Source organism: Symphalangus syndactylus, chromosome 21 (assembly GCF_028878055.3).
Source record: "Symphalangus syndactylus isolate Jambi chromosome 21, NHGRI_mSymSyn1-v2.1_pri, whole genome shotgun sequence".
Lineage (NCBI taxonomy): Eukaryota > Metazoa > Chordata > Mammalia > Primates > Hylobatidae > Symphalangus > Symphalangus syndactylus.
In genome coordinates, this window is record NC_072443.2 from 45,788,004 (window position 1) to 45,802,892 (window position 14,889).

Consider the following 14,889-nt stretch of genomic DNA (forward strand, 5'->3'; position numbering starts at 1 on the left):
TGGTGTGAGATCTCGGCTCACTGCAACCTCCACCTCCTGGATTAAAGTGATCCTCCCATCTCAGCCTCCCAAGTAGCTGCGATTACAGGCACGTACCACCATGCCTGTCAGATTTTTGTATTTTTAGTGGAGGTGGGATTTCACTGTGTTGGCCAGGCTGATCTTGAACTCCTGATCTCAAGTGATCCGTCCACCTCAGCCTCCTAAAGTGCTGAGATTACAGGGGTGAACCACTGCAACTGGCCCAAAAGTCACTGTTTAGAAATGTCATTTGACCCGTCTGGATTTCAGTTTCTTGATTTGTAAAACTGAAAGATTAGTGAAGTCAACCTAAAGCATTTCTGTGTCCTATGGTTGGGATTACAATGACCCTAATATCTCATTTCAAATGCAGAATTTTCAGGTCTCTTGACTTCTTGCTCCTCGTGTTAGTTTCCTACCATTAGTTTCCTCTCTTATATCCTTCATATCGAAACTATTTCCTATGAGGTTTTTGTTTGTTTGTTGTTTTTGTTTTTTTGTTTTTTTAAAATCTATAAGTTGCCTATTTTCCTCCTAAACCACTTACACTTCTCTCATTCATTTAGTCCAAGCTTGTCCAACCTGCAGCCTGCAGGCCACATGCAGCCCAGGACAGCTTTGAATGTGGCCCAATACAAATTTATAAAGTTTCTTAAAACATTATTAGATTTTTTTTTTTAGCTCACCAATTATTGTTAGTATTGGTGTATTTTATGTGTGGCCCAAGACAATATATCTTCCAATGTGGCCCAGGGAAGCCAAAAGATTGGACACCCCTGATTTAGTCCACCAATTGGATACTGATCTTACTACCCAGACTATATCACTCCAGCTCAAACTCCTTTTTTTTTCCTCTATGATGATCTAACATAGATCATCTGTTTGGGGTTCATGATAGCTAGCATTTTTTTTTTCTGTTCCTTTTTATTCCCTTTCTATTTATTTTTTTTATTACAACAAAGAGAACCTTTCTCTAGAAGATGTTGCAAGATCTTTTGGGAAAGCTTGTCCCCTTCCCTGATGTTAATTAGTCCTAGATTAGTCACCTAACTTCTTCTTCTTTTTTTTTTCTTTTTTTTTTTTTGAGATGGAGTCTTGCTCTGTCACCAGTCTGGAGTGCAGTGGCACCATCTCTCGGCTCACTGCAACCTCTGACTCCCTGGTTCAAGCGATTCTCCTGCCTCAGCCTCCTGCCTAGCTGGGATTATAGGCGCATGTTACCATGCCCAGCTAATTTTTGTATTTTTGGTAGACACAGTGTTTCACCATGTTGGTCAGGATGGTCTTGATCTCCTGACCTCGTGATCCACCCGCCTTGGCCCCCCAAAGTCCTGGGATTACAAGCGTGAGCCACCGTGCCCGGCCTAGTCACCTTCTTGTCCCCTACCTACCATACGCTTTAAGTTCCCTTCCCTAGAAAGCTGACCCAAGGATTAGGCCCTTAGAATGAGAAATCCACATCCTGAGAGTTCTGACATCTCCGGCCTCTCTTTGCTATCTTTATTCCTTTCTATTCTCTGTATTCCACATTAGCATATAACACCTTAAAAATTGCAGGTGTAAACTGTATAATTTCCAAGGTTCATTATAATGCTAACATTCTACTTATATGTGGGAATGCTGGTGTGGTATTACACATAAGGAATATATGTTGTAGTGTGCCATATTTCAATGTGTGAATCTCTCTATATGCTCTTACTGGAGTTCCTTATTCTTCTACTTTCTATTTGCTGTTCAAGTTCTTTGAGAAAACAATACAACAGGATGTTCCTTCCAACTGCATGATTTTTGTCACTGGACAGTCTATTCTAAGTCCCTGGCTCCTTTCTTACCCTTGTTAACTTGTCCCTGAGGAAACTGTGGTGAGGATTACAATTAATCCAAGAGTCCAAGTTACCCAGGCTGAACCTGAGAGCTTTTTTTTTTGAGACGGAGTCTAGCTGTAGTCGCCCAGGTTGGAGTGCAGTGGCGCGATCTCGGCTTACTGCAGGCTCCGCCTCCCGGGTTCACGCCATTCTCCTGCCTCAGCCTCCCGAGTAGCTGGGACTACAGGCACCCGCCACCACGCCAGGCTAATTTTTTCTTTGTATTTTTGTAGTAGAGACGGGGTTCACCGTGTTAGCCAGGATGGTCTCGATCTCCTGACCTCGATATCCACCCGCCTCGGCCTCCCAAAGTGCTGGGATTACAGGCGTGAGCCACCGTGCCCGGCTGAACCTGAGAGCTTTTTACCTCCCAGTGCTTCTTGAGTTTTGAGGAAGTCATTTGGGTTAGCCATTCCTGTTTACTTGGAGTTCTTCCTTGACCCTTCTTGCTCTCTACAGCAAAAGATATTCCTTGAGAAAAACACCTAAGGTCCAAATATCCTCTTCTACTGGTTCTCCCAATTTAAAGCATTGTCACTTTTGCTACAAATCCACCTTGTTCTTGTCATGTCTGTACAAAGTAGGGTTTTTCTGTGTATGTGTGGAGTGAGCAGGTAGAGGCAAAGGGGAAGGTGGGTATAGGAAGGGAACTTGAAGGGAATGTCTATTACCTCTAACACTAAAGAGTGAAGAATTCCGCTCCTTTTTCCTAGTCTGTTCACTTCATTCACCATTATTGTCTCTATTTGGATTTCTCAGATAATTCTTTCCTCCTCCCTCCTCCTCGTCCTCCATTTATCCCCACACTGAGAACAGTATGAACCCTAAGTCTGTATCATTCAAGTCTCTCAATTCTGGTTTTAGACTGACTGATTTAGCTCTCTCAACAGGACAATCATCTATCTCTCCTTGGTGTATGTGCTTGGACATGTGATCAAGTCCCTGGGTGCCTTACCTATACTGGGAGGACAAGTGGTACACACGTGAGTAAAATCATGGAATCAACTAAACTACTTTTCTCAGACATTCATTACAAGTGATTTTCTATTTTCTTACCAGAGATGTCCCTTACTTTCAATCTACAGTTTTACTACAAAACTGGTTAAGAAAAAGTCTTATGACCAATTGAGCTCTTTCCTACTTTATCTGAGCTCATCTGTTTTTGGGACTTGTAGAATGCCTAGTTAGTATCCTCTTCATATGCTTGAAAATAATCAAAACATTCATACCCTACATATTCCCTCACCTTTTTATTCATCCATGCATCTATACTTTACCAGGGTTAAAAACAACTCTATAATGTTTCCTTATAATTAATTGTAGAAGTTACACTCAAAGCTTCGAATATTTACATTTATGTGTAGTTCCATATATTTCAGTTGCTATTGATGTTTATGGGATCAGAGGCATTTGATAAACTCTGATGTCTGTCTATTCAGTCAGAAGAGAGGATTACAGCTGTTCACAAAGCAGTTTATATGTATTCATGTTATAATGTGCCTGTGTGCCTGTGTACATGTATTTATCCTATGAGTTAGAAATTTTGTTTGTTTTTAGACAGAGTCTTGCTCTGTTGCCCAGGCTGGAGTGCAGTGGCGTGATTTTGGCTCACTGAAACCTCTGCCTCCTGGGTTCAAGTGATTCTCCCACCTCAGCCTCCCGAGTCGCTGGGATTACAGGTGCCTGCCACCACGCCCGGCTAATTTTTGTATTTTTAGTAGGGACGGAGTTTTACCATGTTGGCCAGGCTGGTCTTGAACTCCTAACCTCAGGTGATCCACCTGCCTCAGCTTCTCAAAGTGCTGGGATTACAGATGTAGCCTCTGCACCTGGCCTTGATATTTAATAAATATTACTTTCTTACTGGTGTCCCGTCAAAAATCTTTGACACTGTTGCTATTAATTATGATGAATTTGAACATTTAAAAAATAATTTTGGTAAGGATATGTGAAATCAGGGTCCTTAAAAGGTCTTTCTATTGAAGTACTCCCTTGACTAAAACAAGATTGGGAACCAGTGTGTTAGCTTTGGAGTTCCTTCAGTATCTGTTTCTATCGGATGCTCATAACGGGTAAATGGAACTACCAGGGATGAAATCTTCCCACATAATGCATACTTTCTTGCAGAGGCCGAAGGATCATAAATATGGTAAGTGCCCATGAATACCTCCTAGGAATAAAGGCAAGTGGAAAGTACCCATGGAGTAGAAATGTGAAGGGGATCTTTGCCCTTGTACACATTTTTTCCCCTCTGCAGCTCTGTAGTCCATCTCTACAGGTGCATTTATTATCAACATGGTTGGCATTCTCACCTCTCCATTTCAGAGTCCTATCATTGATCGGCCTGAGTCTAATAGCTTTGGGGACAGGAGGCATCAAACCCTGTGTGGCAGCTTTTGGTGGAGACCAGTTTGAAGAAAAACATGTAAGAATCCTGTTATTTTGTATTTTCAAGAATATAGAGCCAGCATTAATGGGGTATCTGGCAGGTAGCCGTTTGCCAAGATTGAAGTAATCTACTGGTCAGATCTTATATGAGCAGTTGTATTCAATGCTGGATACTGGCCGTTAATAGTGAGGAAAACTGAAACAGTCTCAAAGGAAAGAGACCAGGGTGGTAGATGAACTAAAAAGGCATGTCTTATGAGGAAAGGTTGAAGGAAATAGGGATAGTTAGCCTGGACAAGAATTGAGGAGAATACTATAGCAGCTTATAGATGCTGGAAGGATGTCAGTGATTAAACCTGAGACCAATGAGTGAAAGCCTCCAAGAAGCCAGCGTTTGGTTTGATGGGTGGAAAAACTTCAAACAACTGGAAGTAATAAGTTTACTCTAACTTGAGGTATTTAGGAAGAAATGTGGTAAGCACTTTGGGAATGGGAGGTGATGAGTAGTATAGAGATGATTTAAGCATCTCGTTTTGAGATTCCATGAAAGGGGAAAATGACCAATTGCAAGGAAACATAATGTCTATAGATGAATTTCCCTGACTGATCATTCCCTCTCTTCCTAAATACTTTCCATTACCAGTGGTGAAAAATAAATGGGCCTCTATGAGAAAACAGTGATAAATAGGCAAAAAAATAGTCTATTTCTATATCTGTCAACATTTCTGGCTTCCTCACTTTTGCTTCCAGTTTTCAGTTTTGTCTGTCTTCGTGTATCCATTCCCTCTTCTGTAACTGTTTATCTTTTTTCCAGTTTCTCGTTTTCTCCCCCACCCCTTCTCTCTTTCTCTCTCTCCGCCCCCACCCCCCACCACTATCTCTATCTCTCTCTCTCTCTTTCCTCTTCCCTCTTTCACCCTGACATAATGCCTATTATCTCTTTCTGCCCCTGCTATCCTGTCCTGTCTTCCAGTGTTTTTCTTACCTTTCAGACCATTTCGGTTATTTTATACTCTTTATCTGTCCAAGAGTCCATAGATCATAATTGCTTGCTGACTTTGGAGAAAGAACCAACTTTTGGCAAGTGGGATCCTGTGTATGATGAACTATACAAACTAGATGAGTGGAATAAGGTTTAAATTTAAACCAGGAGAGGAAACAAAACACACTGTAAATAGAAAATGGGGAAGGACTTGTTGTTCTAATATGGCAGGGAGAGATCTGGGGTGTCAGAATGAAGCATGTCGGTGTATAATGAATGAAACATCAGCAACTTTATTTGAAAGTTGTTTCATTTGGTAACTGCTCCACAAAATATTTCTATTAGTAAGACAAATCCACCTTCAGGTTTCCACTAGCCACTTCTAAGCCAGATGATTTCTTTTTAGACTCTCTGGCAAATCTCCGTTAAGCACTAGGTGAACTATCCTCCTTCATTAACAGTTGACTACACTGTCCTATGTTCTGGTACTATTCTTACCACACACTCCTACCGCAAAATCTATTATTTAACTAAATCAGGCATTCACTTAGTTAATACAGTCAATAAACACTTACCGAGTCCCTAATATATGTCGGATGCTGTGCTAGGTACTGGGGATTACAGAAATGAGTAAGATAAAATTTCTGCTCTAAAGAAACTCAAAACATACTGAAAAAACAGACATTTACAGGAGGCAGAGGCAGGAGAATGGCTTGAGCCCAGGAGGCGGAGTTTGCAGTGAGCTGAGATTGCGCCACTGCACTCCAGCCTGGGCGATGGAGTGAGACTCCATCTCAAAAAAAAAACAAAAAAACAAAACACAAACACACACACGAAATAAAAAACTCAGACATTTAATGCAAAGATATTAATATTAGAATAGCTATATACAGGACACAGTAGTGGCACTGAAGACAGGAAGATTATTTTTAACCCATGCAAAGGGAGGAAAAGAATGCTAAAGCTTCTCTGGAGTTTGAAAGGTGAGTAAATGATTGGGGTCAGCCAGCAATGTTTTTAAATATCTATTAATAATATGAAATTCAGGTATTGTGGAGGCTATATCTGAATCTTTCTCTTTGTATGTACCTTCAGCTCTGAATCTGAACATGGAGTGGGGCTCGAGCTAGGGGATACATTGCACTGATGATTTATCCTGTTTGTTTCAGGCAGAGGAACGGACTAGATACTTCTCAGTCTTCTACCTGTCCATCAATGCAGGGAGCTTGATTTCTACATTTATCACACCCATGCTGAGAGGTTAGGATTTTTTTTGAGGGGCCCTGTATAAGGCTTTGCTCTGGTCAGCCAAAAAGCTGTTCAAGGCTTTCTCCTGTCCATTGTCTCCTTTTATAAGAGCTTGATAATCTTTGAAAATTTATTTTAGTCTTGATTTGTCTGGCCCAAAAGAAGAACTATGGATTAGGTGATGGGAGGAAAGAGGGTGGTTATGTCTATTCTACAAGCTCAGGTTTATTCGACAACCTGAGCTTGTAGAATAAAACATCAAATATTCAAGACTCTGAGTTACTTTCCTCCTCCCATCCCATTTTCTTTAGGAGATGTGCAGTGTTTTGGAGAAGACTGCTATGCATTGGCTTTTGGAGTTCCAGGACTGCTCATGGTAATTGCACTTGGTAAGTGCAGTGAAGCAAAGGAAACTAATAATCATTGATAGCTGACACATGTAAAACATCATGTAGGCACTTTACACAAGCTGTTTCATTCAATCTTCACACCAGGCCTATTGGGTAACTGTTATTGTAAGGGTTTCCTCTCAACTTTGGAGGTAGATTCTGAATGAAGTCAGAAACTTTAAGAAAAAAGTGCCTAAGGTTGCATAACCAATAAGATGCTTTCTGGGGAGCTTTTAAAAAGACCAAACTCTAGGCCAGTCAGGGACTTGGGCATTTTTTTTAGTATCTTGGATCATTCTAATGTATAGTCAAGGTGGACATCCACTGCTCCACACTACAATATATAGGGAAGCAAGGAAGATAATCCTCTTTCAAACTAGTTTACTTCATATGATACTTATTTACCTGGTAATTGCAAAAGATTTTAAATTCTCCAAGCCTTTTAAAACAGCTTCTAGATTTAGCTATTTCTGCCCTGCTGTGTAGTGCCCCCAAAGAGTCTGCCCTTGAGCAAAGAGAATAAGAGGAGTTGGATAAGTAGGTGAAAATTAATGCAACTTAAATCAAGTGGCATTCTCTTTATCCCTGAGAACCCAGTCCTGGAAGAGAAGAGGAATGTGGTGTTCCTTATTTTACACAGCCTAGGGGAAAACTTGGGCATGATTATTTCTAATCATTGACCTGGAAACCTATTCTCCACTCTGAGCCTCAGGGTGACACCCCCCTGGAAGATATCCAGTGCAAACCCATAAAGAGCTCAACAGAGGAAAAACAGCCTAGAGACTCAATGTTCAGTGTATTTTCTACCTGGGAGTTGATGGGAGGGCGCTGATAGTAGTACTCAGAATTCCCAATGCCAAGGAAATTTATTATAGGTGAGCTGTGATAATACGTTCTTTACTTCCTTCTGCATTCAAAGCCAAATATTTTCCCGAATATTTTCATGATAATAATATTTACATAACAGAGTAATTATGAAGATAAAACAGAGATGCTATAAATGAAACGTTTCATAAATTATGAAATGTTAAGCAAGTGCTAGCTGTCATTATTAGTCAGCAGCTTCAGTTTTCCAGGTGCTAATCAATAACTCAATTCTCTGATCTTTTACTGTAATTAATTTCTTTTTTCTTTTTTGAGACAGAGTCTCGCTCTGTCGCCCAGGCTGGAGTGCAGTGGTATGATCTCAGCTCACTGCAAGCTCCATGTCCTGGGTTCACGCCATTCTCCTGCCTCAGCCTCCCAAGTAGCTGGGACTACAGGCGCCCACCACCATGCCCGGCTAATTTTTTGTATTTTTAGTAGAGACAGGGTTTCACCGTGTTAGCCAGGATGGTCTCGATCTCCTGACCTCATGATCTGCCCACCTCAGCCTCCCAAAGTGCTAGGATTACAGGCGTGAGCCACCGCGCCCAGCCAATTAATTTATTTTTTCATTCACTCATTTATTTAACCAACATTTAATGAGCCTATTGTGTGCCATATTATGTGCTAGGTATTGGGATCACATTGGTGAATTAGATACCTAGAGCATTCATGTTCCCAAAGAACTTATATAGTTCAGTAGGGAAAGAAAGACAAACAAATAAAAGGAACTTATGATATGGTATGATCAGTATTTCCCAGATCAATATAGTATGATCTAGGAAAGTACAGAGAGAGCTATGGGAATGCATAGAAGGAATGTTTAATTAAGACCTTGAGGGACCGGGCACAGTGGCTCACAGCTGTAATCCCAGCACTTTGGGAGGCCAAGGCAGGAGGATTGCGTGAGCTCAGGAGTTTGAGACCATCCTGGACAACATAGCATGACTCCATCTATACAAACATTTAAAAATTAGCCGAGTATGATGGCGCACACCTATGATCCCAACTATTTGGGAGGCTGAGATGGGCGGATCGCTTGAGCCCAGAAGGTCAGGGCTGCGATGAGCCGTGATTGCGCCACTGCACTTCAGCCTGGGCAACAGAGCAAGCCCGTGTCTCAAAAATAAATAAATGAATAAAATAATAAATAAATAAATAAATAATACTTTGGAGGTTGTAAAAAGTTTGCCTAAAGAAATGACATTTAAGGTGAGACCTAAGGGCCGAACAGCAATTAATCAATAAAGAAATTATAAGTGATGCAGAAAGAGGACACAGTAGCTGCAAGACAAGAGGCTGAGAAATAGCATGACATATTTAAAAGTTTTAAAGGCATTCAGATTACCTAAAACATAAAAAAGAATGATAAAGAGGAAAAACTGCCAGAAACCAGATAATGAAGGGCCTTTTAAACCAATAAGAAATTTGAACTTTATTGTGAGGGAGAGTGGGGAACTCTAAAAACATTTTAACAGAGGAATAATTGCTAGATTTTAATTTTTCAATGATGTTTCTATAATGTAGAGAAAGGATTGTGTTGGGGTGAGGGAAGGATAATATTTATTTTGATTACCGACTTTTCTGATACTTGCTTAAATTTAGTGCTTGAGATGAGTGCTTCACTCAGTTTACCCTAATCTGGCCCTGGTTGAATTAACAAACCTTAGAATGGTTAGATATGTTAAGTGAGGGAGAAGATAAGTCAAGGTTTAATGTAGTGTTCTGAACCTTGAGCAACTGGATAGGTAGTGGGGTCATTAACTGAGATAGTGAGGAAAAGCCAGTTTGGGGCAATGTTGATAAATTAAGTTTTGAACATGTTGCATTTTATATGTTCTTGGAATATTTAATTGGAGTTACCAAACAATTATTTGGAAATACAGGACTAGAGCTTAGAAGAAATGTTTGCACTATAGATATAGATCTGGAGTCATTAGTATATGGGTAGCAATAAACCATGAAATGAAGATAGATAACTAAAAGCTAATAAGAGTAAGGTTAAAAAAAAAGTGAGGTGAGGGGATAGGTTCAAACTTCAAGGAATGCTAGGATTTAAAAGACACGCAAAGAGGAAAAGCCCACAAATTAACTAAGAAGGAATGGCCAAAGTGGTAATAGTGTTATCTTGGATACCAAGAAAATTTCAAGAAGGGATTCATTCAGAGTGATAAATGTTCCTGAGTGGGAGATTAAGATAAGGGTGACAGATGTCTATTAAATACAGCAACAAGGAGGTCACTGATATAATTAGATCAGTTATGGTAGAATGGTGGAGGCTGAAGACTGATTGGAGGAGACTGAGAAGTAAATGTTACAGGATTCCTTTGGTGCTGCTTTGTCAGCCAGAAATCTCTGTGGCCACTGCCGCCTCTGTCTGGGCCTTGGTCTGGCCCACTGGGCTCGCTCAGCCTACAACTGGACTGGGCATGTAGTGAGCAGCTTCTGTGTTGGGTGCGGCATCTAGACAAGGGGAACACGGTGGCACCCAAAAACTCGGAGATGCTAGCAACTGCAGAGCCCTAAGGGGTGTTACAGCTCCTGCTCAGGGAGTCCTGAGGTCTGAGCCCCCAGAAATGTTACCGCTGTTCACTCCTGTAGTTCAACGAGCAGGAGCATGTTACAACTCTCTCCTGTAGTCTAGCGAGTGGGAGCATGTTATGGCTCTTTTATTCCTGCTGCCCATAGCTTGGCGAGCTGCCGAGGGGTGTCACAGCCCTTTCATTCCCACCACCAACAGCTCAGCAAGTTCCGCGTTCTTGTCCCATGATGAAGAGGAATGGGGTGTGTGGACATCAGACAGTGAGTAAAGCAGAGAAGAATTTCATTGAGTGGCAGAAGGAAAGCTCTGAGCTCCTAGAGGGGACCCGAAGTAGGTAGCCGTCTGTGAGGCTTAGTGTGGGCTTTTTATGGGCTTTGAACGGGGGAGTGCATGCTGATTGGTCCATGGGTGGGTTTGGAAAAAGCGCCACTTGATTGGTTAAAAGGCATCATCCAAAAGGCAGCATCCAAAATGAACCAATGGAGAGGGAGGATAAGATGGAGATAGAAGTTCTCACTCAGGTCGTGGACTCTATCAGGAACCGGCAACTCGGTTTTCAGGCTTTAAACTGTCTTTGGCTCGAAGATAGGGTTTCACTGGGACCCATCCCTGTCTGCCTAGGAATTTATCTGTCTCTTGTCACTATCAGTAAGAAAGTGAAATAGTATTTATAGTTGGAAGGTGACATGGATTCAAGAGAGGATATTGAGCATGTGTGAATATTATTAGGAATAATCCAGTGGAGAAAGAGGTTGAAGATACAAGATAAAGACAGTATAATCAGTATGAAAACACATATGAGCAAATTCGCTTTGGATAGGAGGAGGAATATCACCTTCACCTACCTGGAGGGAGGACAGGATGAGTGTGGATACAAGAATTAATAGATTTGGTGGCAGGGAGTTGAAGGAGTTTCCATTTGAAGGTTTCCATTTTCTTTGTGAAGTAAGAGGCAACATCATCTACTAGAAGGAGTAGATAGTAGAGAAATTCAAGGTTTATACTCATCTTCTTTAGTTAAGTGTCTTTGACATGTAAGTATGACTTTAGTTGATTACATAAGTCTTCCTATTATCACTCCATTGTCACTGTTGCAACCAGCATTCCTGAGGTGTCCAGCCTCTTTCTAGGATCATTCTTAGTTTCAGGAGAAGTTTATTCCCTACCCCAAATTTTCCTCTTGTCTAGGTATCTCTTTTTTTTTTTTTTTTTTTGAGACAGAGTCTCGCTGTGTCAGCAGGCTGGAGTGCAGTGGCGCAATCTCAGCACACTGCAACCTCCGCCTCCTAGGTTCAAGTGATTCTCCTGCCTCAGCCTCCTAAGTAGCTGGGACTACAGGTGTGTGCCACCACACCCAGCTAATTTTTGTATTTTTAGCAGAGACAGGGTTTCACCATGTTGGCCGGGTTGGTCAGCTCGATCTCTTGACATTGTAATCCATCCGCCTTGGCATTCCAAAGTGCTGGGATTACAGGTGTGAGCCACCGCGCCCAGCCGTCTAGGTACTTTTTTATCTGCCCACTTGACTCTCAGGATTAGCATTCCTCCACTGAACTATTTTTTCTATCAACCATGAGAAGGGTGTTATAGATAAAGGATGCTATTTGGAGAAGCTTTGGGGAAATTGAGAGGCTGAATGAGAAAAAGTGGTAGAGTGAATCTCACTGAGAGGAATGGAGATATTAAAAAGTGATGGGAGAGAAAAGTAAAGTGATTTGTGCATTCTGATGTGTAAGGTTACTGGAAAATGCTACTGGTCACTGAGAAAATCATCTTTAGCAGAGGATCTACTAGAGGGGCATCACGCTGAACCTGGAAAATCTGTTAAGGAGGAAAGTGCATCTGGGAGGGAACCAAGATGGAGTTTTTCTACTGATTTTAATTGAATGAAATTGAAAAAAACACTATTTTATAACTACTACAGTAATACCAGCTCATTGTTAATTTGGAAAATAAAAGGAAAATTAAAGAAATGAAATTCCCTTAAAATTAGCTGTGGAGATGTGGTTAAAGGACAGAGATATGGGCTGAAATAAACAGAATGAGCTCAAGAACAGAAATAGTATAGAATAAAAGTGTTTGTAGAACTGATGAATAGTGGTTACAGCATAGGGTACCTCAAAAAGATTGATGAAATATAAAGTAGGAAACGGCAGGTTGAGGTGAGCTCCTTTGAGGACAGGGACCTTGTTTTTTTCACCTGTGTTACCAGTAGTGTCTAGTACAGTATGTGGTGTAAGAATTAGTGAGTGAGATGCATTATAAGGATTAAATACATAGATTTTTGAGTCAGTCAAGCCTCAGGTCAAAAGTCCAGTTCTGGTATCTTCTAGCAGTGTAACCTTGTACAAGATGATTAATTTCCTTAATATTCCTTCATGTATAAAATAGAGATAGTGGTATATATTTTGTCAAGCTAAATCAGTTAATGTATGTAAAATGCTTAACAAGTTACATGTGATAAACGTTCAAATAGATGGTAGGGATAACAATAACCATCAGGATAACAATGAATTTGGGAAGGTCTTTCATGCCAGGAGTTTGGGTCAGTTAAGTATTAATAGATCCTGGAAAGAAACATTTGGCATCAGATTAAAGAAGGAAGAGACTAGGGAATGAGAAACTAGTTTGTGGCCATTTTAATAATCCAAAGTATAAGTTGTGAAGTCCTGAACAAGAGTGATAGCAGTAGTAAAGTGAAAGAGGGGGCAAATAGGCAATACATTAAAGAAAGAGGACCAATAAAACTTGGTAACATTTCAGATATGGAAATGGAGAAAGAAGAGTAAGAAGTCAAAGATGACTTCCACTTCTGTGATTACATGAAAGTCTCAATAGATATCTCTCTTAACAACATACCATTTTATCTTCTCTTGGCTCCTGCAATTTTGATAACTCCAAAAGTCAGGAAATGTAAGTCAGTTCCCTCTTTATGAGAGTTGCCAGCCACTCCCACAGTTCAGCAGCCTGCCCTTAGCAGTGATATACTGAATGTGCTATTTAGGTTGGTGCAAAAATTATTGCGGTTTTTGCCATTGAAAGTAATGGCAAAACTGCAATAACCTTTGCACCAGCCTAATAAATGAGAAGCTAAGAACCTTGTTTGTGTATCAACTGCAGTTGTGTTTGCAATGGGAAGCAAAATATACAATAAACCACCCCCTGAAGGAAACATAGTGGCTCAAGTTTTCAAATGTATCTGGGTAAGTCCATAAATTGTTTTCTTGCCTTTTTCAATCAAAAGAAAGAGATGCTATGCTGAGAATATGGGCCTTCAAACATGGGCATACATTTTTCTCAATGACCTCTGTTCTATTTTCATGTTTTTTTAACAAGCTGAGATTAACCAGTCTTCTTCTTATGCCTCTACTTAACCATTAAGTTAAAAAAAAAAGTAATCATCTTTTTAAATTGGCAAAAATCTTCTGAAATGTAATTATATATAGACAGATAACATTTTTTCTTTTTTTGTTGTTATTTTTTGTTTTGAATGGCAAGTTCTTTCTTAAAGTGATAGATAAAATTATATCAGAAATATTCTGAAATTCAATGCCTGATTAGGTCAAAGAGTTGGAATAAGTCACTAAAAGTATGGTGTTTGAAGGAAGCTTTAATAAGTTGGAAAAGGCAGAGGATGTTTTTCTCTTTGTCTCTCCCATGATGTCTATGCTCTGGCCTAGTTTGCTATTTCCAATCGTTTCAAGAACCGTTCTGGAGACATTCCAAAGCGACAGCACTGGCTAGACTGGGCAGCTGAGAAATATCCAGTAAGTTGGAAATGCAGAAACATCTTATGGCTTGATAGAGTCTTTCCTAATGTTCAAAATGATTCTAACCTCCTCTCTACTGTTTTTTGGACACTTCTACTTTAAGCAAGAAAGCCATGTACAGAAGTTCTAACATTTCTGCCCATTCTTCCTCCTTTTTGCAGAAGCATCTCATTATGGATGTAAAGGCACTGACCAGGGTACTATTCCTTTATATCCCATTGCCCATGTTCTGGGCTCTTTTGGATCAGCAGGTAAGAATATTTCTTTTGGACATTACCGCTCCTTACAGCCACTTCCCTCTCACAGGAAAGGGATTTCTCATAATAGGATCTGTTTGCCCTAGGGTTCACGATGGACTTTGCAAGCCATCAGGATGAATGGGAATTTGGTGAGTAGAAGAGATTTTCCAGAGAAGGCTATTATTTTCTTCATCATCCATATTGGGGAAAAATTAATTTCTTTGTGGTTTTGCCTGAAAACTAACAAGATCTTCAGAGAAGTGCTTTTAGCCTGAAGGTGCCATGTAGGCAAAGATAAAGAAAGCTAGTTTAGAAATAAAAACCAGAATCTTCTCTTTAGAAATCAGGAACATAAGGATGAGAAAGTTTCAATGTATACAAGGAAGTATTGAGAGGCTAGCAAATGAATTGATACATAACCTGGGATAGTGATTTTCTTCTGTCTAAGCCTATCCCAGGGCCCAGCAGGGACAGGTTTGAGTGGCACTACTAAACAATTGGTCTATCTCTTCAACAAGGATCACAGCAGGGGACCTGTGGGAAATAGAATATTTTGTATATATGGATATGGAAAGAATGAG

At 40.4% G+C, this 14,889-nt stretch overlaps 1 protein-coding gene across 13 annotated transcripts in view; it reads left to right on the plus strand.

The window, feature by feature from the left end:
• Positions 1-14,889, plus strand: part of SLC15A2 (solute carrier family 15 member 2) — a 50,174-nt gene that overhangs the window by 15,787 nt on the left and 19,498 nt on the right. For 12 of the 13 annotated variants that reach the window (XR_010118471.1, XR_010118470.1, XR_010118472.1 and 9 more), the window contains 8 exons: positions 2,777-2,869; positions 4,212-4,311; positions 6,426-6,516; positions 6,816-6,893; positions 13,420-13,502; positions 13,980-14,066; positions 14,231-14,320; positions 14,413-14,457. Coding sequence is in view for 9 of the 13 variants with exons in the window: in XM_063630152.1 (XP_063486222.1) it covers positions 2,777-2,869; positions 4,212-4,311; positions 6,426-6,516; positions 6,816-6,893; positions 13,420-13,502; positions 13,980-14,066; positions 14,231-14,320; positions 14,413-14,457 (667 nt within the window). In the remaining 4 variants the exon portion in view is untranslated. The remainder of the gene's footprint in view (positions 1-2,776; positions 2,870-4,211; positions 4,312-6,425; positions 6,517-6,815; positions 6,894-13,419; positions 13,503-13,979; positions 14,067-14,230; positions 14,321-14,412; positions 14,458-14,889) is intronic. The other variant, XM_055260689.2, reaches the window with a different exon arrangement.